General features: G+C 40.2%; 1 protein-coding gene across 2 annotated transcripts in view; it reads left to right on the forward strand.

Moving 5' to 3' along the window:
• Window positions 1–403: 403 nt before the first annotated feature.
• Window positions 404–12,753, forward strand: part of TPH2 (tryptophan hydroxylase 2) — a 132,634-nt gene continuing 120,284 nt past the window's right edge. The window contains exons 1-4 of one of the 2 annotated variants that reach the window (XM_049782762.1): window positions 404–512; window positions 2,722–2,864; window positions 6,262–6,445; window positions 6,562–6,662. In XM_049782762.1, the coding sequence (XP_049638719.1) occupies window positions 404–512; window positions 2,722–2,864; window positions 6,262–6,445; window positions 6,562–6,662 (537 nt within the window). Of the gene's footprint in view, window positions 513–2,711; window positions 2,865–6,261; window positions 6,446–6,561; window positions 6,663–12,753 lie in introns of both variants that reach the window. The other variant, XM_049782761.1, reaches the window with a different exon arrangement.

Here is a 12,753-nt window from a genome sequence, read left to right on the forward strand (position 1 = left end):
AGATTTGAAAGATGAGAGCTAATATCAGGGAGTGATTGTTCTCTCCGAAATTACACCCCATAATGTATTATTCTTCACCACCCACGCCCAAATGGCTACTCGACCTATGAAACAAATCACACCACAACACAGATAACCCCAGGCTTTCTAGCTGTAATCTCCCTGTGGCCATCAGCAGCCAGAAATGAGTTTCTTTCTAATCAGTTTTCCATCAGTCCCTAGTCACTCATATAAAGGAACCAGGGAGGGGAAGGTCCTCGCTGCTCTGGCTTCAGCCCCAGGGTTCTGGACAGCGCCCCAGCAGGCTGCAGTTCTCAGGTCCCATCCTCTCTCAAGTGGCACCAGTCTAGCTGCTGCTCTGCCAGTCCCCCTGCTGCAGAGAAGGAAAATTGCACTGGGATCCATGCAGCCTGCCATGATGATGTTTTCCAGTAAATACTGGGCTAGGAGAGGCCTTTCGTTGGATTCAGCAGTGCCAGAAGAGCATCAACTTTTGGAAAACTTAACAGTGAGTACTGAGTAGTGAGTACTTCGAGAGAAGTGTTTTGCAGACTGAGTAGCAGTCTTACCCTTGCATCTGGTCACCAGGCCTAGAGTTACTAGAGTTACAGTTCGTCTCTGCACTGTCTCCCTCTTGCTTTTCTTTAGCCTGCCTTCTTCCCCATAAAGTGGATGTTACTCATCTCAATCTGTTAAGATTTCCTCTTCTCAAAGTTTATAAGTAGAAATTAAAGAAGTTTTGAGCACCAACAGATTGTATGAACCAATGTTTCAGATCACAGAAAGAAAGGAAGTGTCTAGAATTTTGGAAACTTCGGAAGTTCCTATTGCAGTGAGGAAGAGAGAAAAGAAATGAAAACTGTTTCTATGGTTCCTTCTAGATAACTTTCTCCGAGCTTCCTTTCATCTAAATTCCTAGTTGAAATCCTGGTCTTTTAAACACAATATTTTCTATTCTTGTCTACGGTGCTGGTTGCTGGAATACAAAAAACAAAAGATCTGATTGTGTTCAAAAGTTTTCTGTGTGCCTTATTACTCCCTACCTTTGTTTAATTAACGTAATAACGGAGAAGTAATACGTTGCTTCAGTAGTTGAAACATTCTTTTATATTTAAATATTAAAAGAAAAACAAAGCACATTTTGCAGAATTTTAAAAGATAAAAGATGATTTTTAAAAGGACAAAATAAAAAGCATTTACATTCTTAGTTTTTAAAATATTAAATGATATTTTATTGAAGCACTATCAGAGTTTATCATCCAATTCCAATGCAGTCTGTATCATAGAAAAACTTTTAATATTGTAGCTCCCAGTATGAGCCAGAAGGCTGTATTGTACTGGTGGGTTGGTTATTATTGTTAAAAATGATTAAATGTAATTGGGGCAAGTTTTGTGAGACTATTTAAATCAATTTACAGAAAATAAGACCAGAAACATAAATAGATTTTTAAACATTTAAATATCATGAATATTTGGATGGGATATTACACTGAAAAATTTTAAAGTCAGAATGATCTGCTAGAATGAAAATAAAACTGTGTGATTAATGTATGATTCCTTTCATGGACAAAAGTCTATTTAAAAATATAAGATCTGTGTGTCTGTGTATTATATGGTGAGATGAGACAGATGTTGAGAATATGAAGACTTTTGAGTTTTTAATGACTAATACAGTCTAATGTCAATGTCTGCATAAACTTACTTCCTCAACTCATAAATAATAAAATATACATTTCCATGATATATAAATCTGTGAGTGAGACAATGCGAACGTGTGAAAAAAAAACCAGTAGGGAAATCAGAGCAGACAATGGCAAATCACTATGCATTAGGTTTAGTATCAAATGTACATTCCTCAGTTTCATGAAGAAATCATATAATTGATGTGGTCTTACTTTTTGCCAGGGAGAAAGTTCTTTGTCTACTTCATTTGCATAAAACATACACAAAATTATGCACTCTAATTTTGCTTTGCCTGGAAAATGAGTTTTCATGTTTGTATTTTACATTTCTTTTTTTCCCCTCCCCTTTATTCTATATTTCTGACAGGCTGATGTGAATTTCTGGACTCTGCCATTTTTACCTTCAGCCAATAGGACGAATAGTCATTACTTCATCATGTATCATAATATCTTGAATTATTAATGTGTTTACCTTATTCAGTTTCTTAGATTTTACTCTTTGCTTCTAATTATGGAGCCTTCCTTCCTTTCTTCCTTCCTTTCCTCCCTCCCTCCCTAAGTCATAGGCAAATGAGGATTTTCCTTCCTTCCTTCCTTCCTTCCTTCCTTCCTTCCTTCCTTCCTTCCTTCCTTCCTTCCTTCCTTCCTTCCTTCCTTCCTTCCTTCCTTCCTTCCTTCCTTCCTTCCTTCCTTCCTTCCTTCCTTCCTTCCTTCCTTCCTTCCTTCCTTCCTTCCTTCCTTCCTTCCTTCCTTCCTTCCTTCCTTCCTTCCTTCCTTCCTTCCTTCCTTCCTTCCTTCCTTCCTTCCTTCCTTCCTTCCCTTTCTCCCCTTCCTCTCTTTTTTTGATTGAGGCCAAATTTTGTTAAACACTTTTCAGATAACATTTCTTGAAATAGATGTCATCAGTTGAATAAAAATCCTTTGTGTTGTACTTTTGCAGAGAAATTCACCTTTACAGGGTGCAACTCTGGATTCCTAACTAACTTTCTCATTGTGTGTGTGTGTTTGTGTGTTCCTATCTCCTTGAAGCTAAATAAAGGGAACAGTGGCAGAAATGATGAAAAAAAAGTTGCCAGGGGAAACAGCAAAAGTGAAACTGCTATAGAAGGTGGCAAGACGGCTGTTGTCTTCTCCTTGAAAAATGAAGTTGGAGGATTGGTGAAAGCACTGAAACTCTTTCAGGTGAATGTAAAAATATCATATCATGAAAAACAAAGTGACCGTGTGCTTGATTCAAGCCTGTCATCTGTTGTGAATAAATTGCGAGAAAAGATGTTGAAAAAGCTCAAAGAAACCGAACTTCATCAGGCCTTGCAGAGTACTTGCTAAACAATGGAATAGGCACATTTGTATGGACTTTTATTAATTCAAAGTTAGTCCATTAGTAATTCTGCAGATTGTTGGCAGGTGGGGAAGTCAGTAATTAAAAAACGTGATCCTCACACCTGGAAATGCAACCGCAAAAGAGCCAAACGGAACCTTTAAAAATCAAGAGCCTGCAGCTTGATCTGATTTATTAACATTTGAATTGCCCTAGGAGTCCATTTTGCATCAAGTGAGATGCATGAGTCTAGGTATTCCCCGAAGCTTCTCTGTTTCCTGAATTTAATGCATCTTTAAATTTTTTATTTTATTTATCCTTTCTGGTGGAAAAGAGACTTATTGGCAACTTAAGTTGGGAAATTTGTCTGACCAGTTTAGGTCATAGAAGAAGCTAGCAGGGGTGTCTTCGAGGACTGGAACCCATGCTGTGCGTGTGGGAATTCTGCCTTCAGTTCCCCTAATAATGCTGCGAATGCCACCACCCAGCACCACCTGGAGCAACCTCCCAGCACCACTGGGTGTGACCCCCAAAAGGAAAAAAATTACATATAGGTAAAAAGAAGGGTTGGGCCGAAGTGGTGGTACAGGCGGTAGGGAATTGGCCTTGCATATGCTAGCCTAGGATGGACCATGGTTTGATCCCCTAGTGTCCCATATGGTCCCCCAAGCCAGGAGCGATTTCTGAGTGCATAGCCAGGAGTAACCCCTGAGTGTCACTGGGTGTGGCCCCAAAACAAACAAAAATAAACAAAAGAAAAAAGAAGGGTTTAGTTTTATGTTCAATAAAACTAAGTATTACAGTATGTATATATATTTATTCGTTTGTTTGGTTTTTGGTTTTTGGGCCACACCTGGCGGCTCTCAAAGGTTACTCCTGGCTGTCTGCTCAGAAATAGCTCCTGGCAGGCACGGGGGACCATATGGGACACCGGGATTCGAACCAACCACTTTTGGTCCTGGATCGGCTGCTTGCAAGGCAAACGCCGCTGTGCTATCTCTCCGGGCCCTACAGTATGTATATTTAATTTTCCCCCATTTTCGTGGTGCCAAGGATGGAACTCAGGCTCTTACACATGCAAGATGTGTTTTATCACAAAGTCTTATCTCTGACCCTAATACAACTATTTTCGACACTACCCACTTTTTATGTGTAAGTTACAGCTGGTTCTCTCCTTTCTTTTTTGGGGGGGAAAGGAGCAAGACCCACTATGTTCAGGGCATATTCCTTGGCTTTTTTTTTTTTTTAATGTTTCAGAAAATATAAAAGTGCTGTATAGCATTTTCTCATTTCCAAATGGCGGGGTGGTAGGAAAAGAATTGGGTTGATTAAAAATGTCAAAAACCACCTTTGTGTCAGCTTACACCTATTGACTCTCTTCCCCTTCAGGAAACACTTCCCTGGCATTTGTTCTAGGGCTCTTGTTATTAGAATTGTAAGATAAGGAGCTTTGCTCTGTGTGCTGCCTTAAGTTGCTGGCCCAATGGGAAGACGGTTGGAATTGTGGTCAGGGAGTCAGACCTAACTTGGGTAATCGCCACGTGCTTTCTAGATTGAATTTCTTCATTCTACCTAACAAGGTTTACCTCATATGAAATAATACGAGTGGAAGTACTTTCAAGTGCAGATACAGGGCATTATTGTGATGCCTCTTTAATGGCCATAATGGGGAAATTAGCAGCCTGCTTGGCAAATATTTCCTTGTTTTCTTTTGACCTTGAAAAGAGGATCAGCTACCATAAACAGTGGTAATGGAAATCTGGGGAAATATTTTACATATAATTATATCAGCAAGCATTGTCTCTATACAGCGCCCAAAGGCAAGCCAGTTCAATTAGACATCTGGGTGCAGTGGGAAAGTCCCCGGAGAAGGGGTTAGCAAGCTGGAGTTTTCAGCTGGCCTCAGCTAGTTGTGGTATCTTAGAGAAGCCATTTAACCTGTCTGGACCCTCATCTAAAAATATTGCTTTGCTTCAACCCAAGCACATTAAAAGCCCAAAGTGACATGATATTGAACTTTGAACTTGATATTAATCTTATCCCCTTTGCCAACCAGCTTAGAAAGCATGCCATTAATGCCAACATTAAAAAAAGAAAAAGAATGGGGCTGGAGAGATAGCATGGAGGTAAGGCGTTTACCTTTCATGCAGAAGGTCATTGGTTCGAATCCCGGTGTCTCATATGGTCCCCCGTGCCTGCCAGGAGCAATTTCTGAGCACGGAGCCAGGAAAAACCCCTGAGCACTGCCGGGTGTAACCCAAAAACCACACACACAAAGGAAGGAAGGAAGGAAGGAAGGAAGGAAGGAAGGGAGGGAGGGAGGGAGGGAGGGAAGGAAGGAAGGAAGGAAGGAAGGAAGGAAGGAAGGAAGGAAGGAAGGAAGGAAGGAAGGAAGGAAGGAAGGAAGGAAGGAAGGAAGGAAGGAAGGAAGGAAGGAAGGAAGGAAGGAAGAAAGAAAAAAATAGAACATTTCATTTCTGGTCACAAAACTAGTTCCTTTAGTTAAAGGAAGCTGCTGTTGGATTTTATCTTACATGGCACTGGAAGTTACCCAGCCAGCAACTTTGATAAAACCTCTACGTTCACCCAGGATTGTAATTGTGTCTTGCAGTCCACAGTAATGGAAAGGTATCTGTTTATTTGGGGCAAGAGAACTTAATTTTCACTTAACTTGGAGGAAGAATATGGCATCACGAGGGAATTTAAAGTGATTTTTAAATGTTGCTATCTCCCTCGTGTGCCTTATAGTGTATGCTATTGTGGACTATTCTGGAAGGTTTTGATTATAAGACATTTTTCTATTACTCAAGAACAATATAAATTCTTTTTATATTCCTATGACTCCTTTCAGTTTGCTTTCTTTGTTGGGTCATACCTGGCTGTGTTCAAAGCTTACTCCTGACTCTGTTCAGGAATTATTTCTGACAGGGCCCAGGGGACTATACTTTATTGGATGCAAGGGAGTGACCTTGAGCTGGCCAGGTATAGAGCAAGGGCCCTGCCCTCTATTCTCTCATTCTGGCTCCTTATTTTTTATATTTCTGAATAACCTTCTTTTATGAGACAGAGCCTTTCTGCCTGCTCCCAGGAGTTCTTTCTATCAGTAAGCGTATGGTTGGAAGTATTTTCCTGTTTGAGAAAACCAAAGAAGGAAATTGTCTTGTCCTCTATAGACTTGTGATACCTTGTTGAAGAGTTGAACAAAGGTAGACGATGGATACCTGTTATTGAGTAGAGACGCTGCTTCTATTTCCACAGGAAAAGCATGTCAACATGCTTCATATTGAATCCAGACGGTCCCGCAGAAGAAGTTCAGAAGTTGAAATTTTTGTGGACTGTGAATGTGGCAAAACAGAATTCAACGAGCTCATTCAGCTGCTGAAATTTCAGACCACAATTGTGACGCTTAATCCTCCAGAGAACATTTGGACGGAGGAAGAAGGCAAGGCTGGGTTTACTCGGGCAATTTTTGCAGCCTGACACATGTTTCATAAGGAAAGTCATTATAATTTGTGAGCTAATATTTTTGTTTTTCCACCTGCGCTATGTTTTCCACAGAGCTAGAGGATGTGCCCTGGTTTCCCAGGAAAATCTCGGAGCTAGACAAATGCTCGCACAGAGTTCTCATGTATGGTTCTGAGCTGGATGCGGATCACCCAGTAAGTACATGTGATTTTCCACCTCTGCATGTCATGCAGTGTTCCTTACATGTCCTGTGCTGCAATGCTTTAGGTCAAGAAATTTACGATTTCTTCCCCAGAACTGAGCAGATTTTCAAATGATAAAGCTTCTGAGTACATACGCGTTGACTGGAAGCAGATTAGAAGGATAGCATTTCCACATAGAATTTATTTTTGAAAGGGTTGAGCCGAGGAGGAGATTCAAAACCTTGGAGAATATGTCTGTGGGCTGAGATAGGCTGAAATATACTTGCAGATGGTGAGACCCTTGGCAAATGACGAGCTAAAATTGATGACCCCTTTGGGAAACTAGGGAGGACGAGGCATTATGGGGCTTAGAGAGAGGATAAAATTCTCCTTTCTATTTTCTGTGACTGGTGGTAGTTAGGAGTAGAGTAATGGGAGAGTGCCTCGGTCTCAGCGGAAAGGCTGCGGGTTTGAGAATGAGGCCAGATGGAAGATGCATGCGTCTCTTCCCACTTCTTCTCTGAATCCATCTACCACCTTCTCTCCTTTACTCCAGTAAAAATGATCACCTTTAAAGAAATATGATACTTAGCTAAGTCTTTCCCTTTATTCCCACTCTCCCTTTTTATATCAGTTTTTATTTAACACAAGAGACCCAGAACTTTTTTATGGTCAGATTGAAGTGCAATTAATAGTCTGGGAGAAGTAAGCTTGTGTATTCATTTCTTACAAGCATCTCACCCCACGCCCTGCCCTCGTGGTAACCCTGGTGTGAAAACAGAGAGATAAAAGGGGAAAGCACAAGCAGATTACTCATAGTTATGGGAGGACTTTGCGGTCTCAGGGTAATGATTGGAGTCTGTGCAGTGGGTCTCCAAGCCTGAGTAGCAGCATCCGAGGAGACTTTGATCAAGTCCTCACTCAAGTTTGAGATCTGCTGCTCTCAAAGATACTGAGCACTGTTGCAAAAGGGGCATATTCAATCAAGCCCAAAAGATCAATTCACATAAAATCTGCAGCAGATAGGTTGGAGAGATAGCATGAAGGTAAGGCATTTGCCTTGCATGCAGAAGGATGGTGGTTCAAATCCTGGCATCCCATATGGTTCCCAGAGCCTGCCAGGAGTGATTTCTGAGCATAGAGCCAGGAGTAACCCCTGAACGCTGCTGGGTGTGACCCCCCCCCCAAAAAAAAAAACAACAACCAAAATCTGCAGCAGAGTAAACACGTGGTGAGACAGAATTTTGTTATGGTATTGTCAGAAATCCAGATTCCCTCAAGAACATGGAGTATAGTGCCAGCAGATTGTAAATTTTTTGTTTTTTTTGGTCTTTGGGTCACACCTGGCAGCGCTCAGGGGTTACTCCTGGCTCCATGCTCAGAAAATCGCCCCTGGCAGGCACGGGGGACCATATGGGATGCTGGGATTTGAACCACCGTACTTCTGCATGAAAGGCAAACGCCTTACCTCCATGCTATCTCTCTGGCCCCTCAAATTGTAAATTTTCAAAAAAAAAATTCATGGTTATTCATATGCAGCTTTCTAAACTATTGGAAAATACTTAAAAACCTTCAAGTAGTCATCCACTTATTTCCCCCTTTGCTATCACCAAAAGAGTCAGAATATGCAAAAATGTTAGATTTGGGATCAACAGTAGTAAAATGGCTCATTTATGGCTTTTAACGTGCAGGGTGACCTTGGAAAAGTCTCTTGACTTCTGCCCTTTAATTCTTTATGTAAAAAAGTGGAAATAAAATTCTTATTGACCTCAAAGGGATGTTTGAGAAGCCTACTTAATAAAAACAACTGGAAAGCATTTTGGCAAGAGTAAAAGGATTATTCTGGTGATAGAAATGCTGTATTAAATCATTCAGATCAATGCTCGGTCAGTAAAGAATTTCTCACTAACCTTCTACTTCCAAATGCTTCTTTTATTCCAGTTTGAAAATTATTCATCCTGGACAAAAGGGGTCAGTTACTTTAGCCAATCAGCCACAGCATTCAGTGACCTTGTTGTGAAAAATGTATTTCAGTATCAAATGTAGATTTTTCCAGTGTTGAATTTGGTCCCATTAATCCTAATTATAAATACCTTACAATACCTGCACTTATTTTCAGCATATCCACTTGAAATAATTGCAAGTACTTAGCAGTCTCTTATACTGCTTGTCATTTTTCAAAAAAACCCACATAGATTTCTTTTATAAGTACATCATATAATCTCTGTAAAAATTGAGTATCATTAAGTTAATGTTTTAAATCAGTTATTATTTGATGAATATAGAGTTGTTCAAGTGTGTGTGTGTGTGTGTGTGTGTGTGTGTGCCTGAAGGAAACATCCCAGTCCCAAGACAGGAATGATTGTTTTAGAATGACACTGTTGTGCTAGGATGACCTAAGGAACTTGGAAAATAGCTGGGGTTAAATATCAAAGTGAATACCTCTTAAATTTTCCTGGGTACAAAAGTTACTTGGAGAATTTTTCTTAAATTTACATGGAGGACCTAAGAGCCTGCATTTCTTTCTTTTTCTTTTTTCTCTTTTTGGTTTTTGGGTCACAACTGGCAGTGCTCAGGGGTTACTCCTGCTCAGAAATAGCTCCTGGCAGGCACGGGATTTGAACCAACCACCTTAGGTCCTGAGTCGGCTGCTTGCAAGACAAATGATGCTGTGCTATCTCTCTGGCCTTGAGCCTGCATTTCTAATGAGTTTGTCATGGCTTCCGCAGAAGCACAGGGGACAGTGCTTTGAGTAGTAGTAAGGTCCTAGACTGGGAGAAATTTCAAGTTAGTTAAAGATCCACCATAAGGTGCTTGTTGAAAATATAATAACTTTATAATAACTTAAAAGCCATATAAGGAATGTTCATGGATAGAATCTGGAATTGGCTCATAAAAGGGTTCGCAGGGCAGTGTGATGAATTTTAATGTTTTAGAATGATTATCTAGTTCAGTGATTCTTTCCCTGAACTTCCCATTCAAACAATCTCTGGGGAATGAAAAATATAAAGACTGATGCCAGCCTCTTGTTTCAGTGTGTTTATCTCAGAACCTCTGGGAAGGTAGCTGGGTTTTGACTAGTAACTAAAAGCAACATTATTGGTACTAATATTGCATCATGATTGAGCTATTTGGGGGGTCACTCCCTGAGTGCTAACACATGCAGTGGTTTCAGATATGACCCGAGTTTTCAGTTCTCCTGGATTTAGACTGAGATGAAGTCTAAATGATTGCCAAAATTTAGCAAACATATATTTACATATAGGACATCCAGTCCAATATGAATTTCACATAACCAACTAATAACATTTTTTAGCATGAGCATGGTCCAAATAATCTGTAATCTGGTAACCTTCTCCCTGACTTCAGTCCAGAATGAGTGGCCAAGTTGGCTCTGCTTTTGTAATCACTAGTGTCATTAGCTAGCTCACAGCCCTGTTTCATTTTTCCAGTCCAGAGTTCAATTCTGGAAGCGTTAGTGTGCCCCTGGCATTTGGCATTTGGGTAATCACCAGCATGCTAGACTAATGAGGCATGATGAATAAATCACTCTCTCGCCTGCCTAGAAAAGGTGCAGGTGCTCGCTGGGACAAGACAATTGAAATTCTTCAGGAAACCCAGTAGATCATGATCCAGTTGCCATGGTGTCTGACTTGGCAGGAACCAAGGGACCAGATGTGTTTGACTCAGGATTCCTTTCCTTTTGTCATGTCCCATTTTCATTTTTAAGTATTGAAGGTGCTTGGAACTCTTTAGTCTTACCATTCCAGGATGCCTGCTAAGTCCAGTGAGGGCAGAGACTACAACTTGGAAACATGATCTTGTCTGCTACTTGCTAAGTCTGGAACCACTTTTATTTATTTATTTATTTTTATTTAAATATCATGATTACAAGGTTGTTCATGATACAGTTTTTCCCCCACAGATAAAGTTGTTCATGATTGAGTAACAGTCATACAATGTACAAACAACCTTCACCAGTGCACATTTTCCGCCACCAATGTCCAGTTTCCTTCTCATCTTCTCATGCCCTCTCCCTTGTCTCTGAGATCTACATTTTTCTTCTCTCTTTCTCTTGCCCACCTTTTTTTGCTTTTGGACACTTTGATTTGCAGTACAGTGCACATTTCCCATCCCCAGTGTCCCCAGTTTCCCTCCCACCCACTCTTCCCCACCTGCCTCTGGAGAAGGCACTTTACTTCTCTCTCTCTCTCTCTCTCTCTCTCTTTCTCTCTCTCTCTTTCTCTGTCTCTCTCTCTCTCTCTCTGTCTGTCTGTCTGTCTGTCTCTCTCACTGTGATTCGCACTATTTTTGATTAAGGGTACCATGCATGTTACTTTATCCCCTTTCAGTAACCAGTTCTTGTCCAGAGTGATCATGGAACCATTTTTAATTTTTCAGACTCACCTGTGAATAAGGCTAAAATAGTCAAATAATATGTATACATTTATTGCATTATCAAGTCATTTTAATTCCAGTATTAAAATACACACACAAATCAATTTCCAATTTATACTAAAGAAAGTCCTAGCTTTTAGGATAGTGATTAATTTTTTTTAATTAGAGAACCATGATTTACAAAGTTATTCATAGTTGAGTTTTGTGTTCCAGCACCAGTCCCACCACCGGTGTCATCTTCCCTCTACCAATGTTTCCAGATTCCTTCCCAACACCCTCACAAGTATCCCTAGCCTGTCATCTTGACACGTACCTTTTAAAGATCAGTTATGAAAATGTTGTTAAAATTTGGGTCTCATGATTTTAGTGTTATTGTCTCTGTGTTTTTGATATTTATCTCTATCATTCCTTAACACTACCAATGTGCCTGATTCCCCCCATCTCTGCTCCCCAGTTTTTCTTATCTGTCTTTCTCCTCCTCTCCTCCACTCTATTTCTTTTCTACTCCCTATAACTCTGGGGTCAGGGATGATCTAAGTATCTCCTTTACATTATTGCATTCCCTCATCCAGTAATTCTAAATGCCAGTTATAAAGTGATATAATCCTGTGTTTCTAGGACAGGAATATTTAATTTCTGCAAGCTACTTCCAAATTTTCTTTCATTACTAGTTTCTTTTCTTGAGAGAAAGACTGTTGGTAGTAGGATTTCATATCTGTTCAACAGACATTTCTGTGAAGATTTTTATCCCCAGGCTCTGTTTATCTTCCACCAGATAAGACTACTATGATCTTTCTAATGAGTTTTAGGTTCCTTTTCAACAGCCCACCTGTAGAAATATTTGTTGCTGCAGACATGTCAAAATACTCTGGACTGGTGTCCATTTTCCTTGGAAAGCCTGTGATCCCAGTGGCTAGTTTTATTTAATCTACGAGAGTAGGGGGGTTGTCTGGCTTTATTTTCTGAGTAGTCACTGCTTACTAGTTATTCTTTGGACTTAGAAGGTTGCAGAGGTAAAAAGTTAAAGGAAAAAAATCTCACTAAATTGAAATCATTCCTCTGGGCTTCCAGTATTTTGAAGAAACAACTCAGAAAGAATTGATAGTCTGTAAGTTCCTGAAGGAGAGAGAAAATGGAAAGTCTGTTGAGAAGGGGAGAGATTCTTGAATAAACCAGGAAGTCCTCTCAGAAGGATTCCTCTTGATTGAAGGATGACAGACAGGATTTTTAATTTCCCAAGGGCATGATGATGGAGACAAGGCTTGAAGTTGGCTAAAGACTAATTCGAATCATAAGAATTCAGGGCGGAATGGTGGTGTTAACTTGCTGTCTTGGGCATATCTCTCTTGTAATTGATTTTATATTGTGTGGCTAGCCACATCAAAAATAGCAAAATTTCCTTAATTTGTACCAGTTTTGGGATTTTGTGATTATTATAGATGCTATAATATTCATTTGTTTATTTTAGTTTCAGTTTTTGGGACTTTCAGGCAGTGCTCATTAGGCTCAGGACCTCTCCTTATAATTTTTGGCTAATTGATAGGTGTGTTGATGCTAGGGCCCAAACATGCAGTATTATTTGGACTCTGCCCCACCAGGGACTTCCAGGGCCATCTAAGCATTTCTCAGAAGCTTTCAGAGCCCTAAGTAACAGTGCTTTGAGCTATACTTGGTGATGTTGGGGGCATGGTGGAGGAGGGAACCA

The sequence above is a fragment of the Suncus etruscus genome, chromosome 11, assembly GCF_024139225.1.
Source record: "Suncus etruscus isolate mSunEtr1 chromosome 11, mSunEtr1.pri.cur, whole genome shotgun sequence".
NCBI classification, from domain to species: Eukaryota; Metazoa; Chordata; class Mammalia; order Eulipotyphla; family Soricidae; genus Suncus; species Suncus etruscus.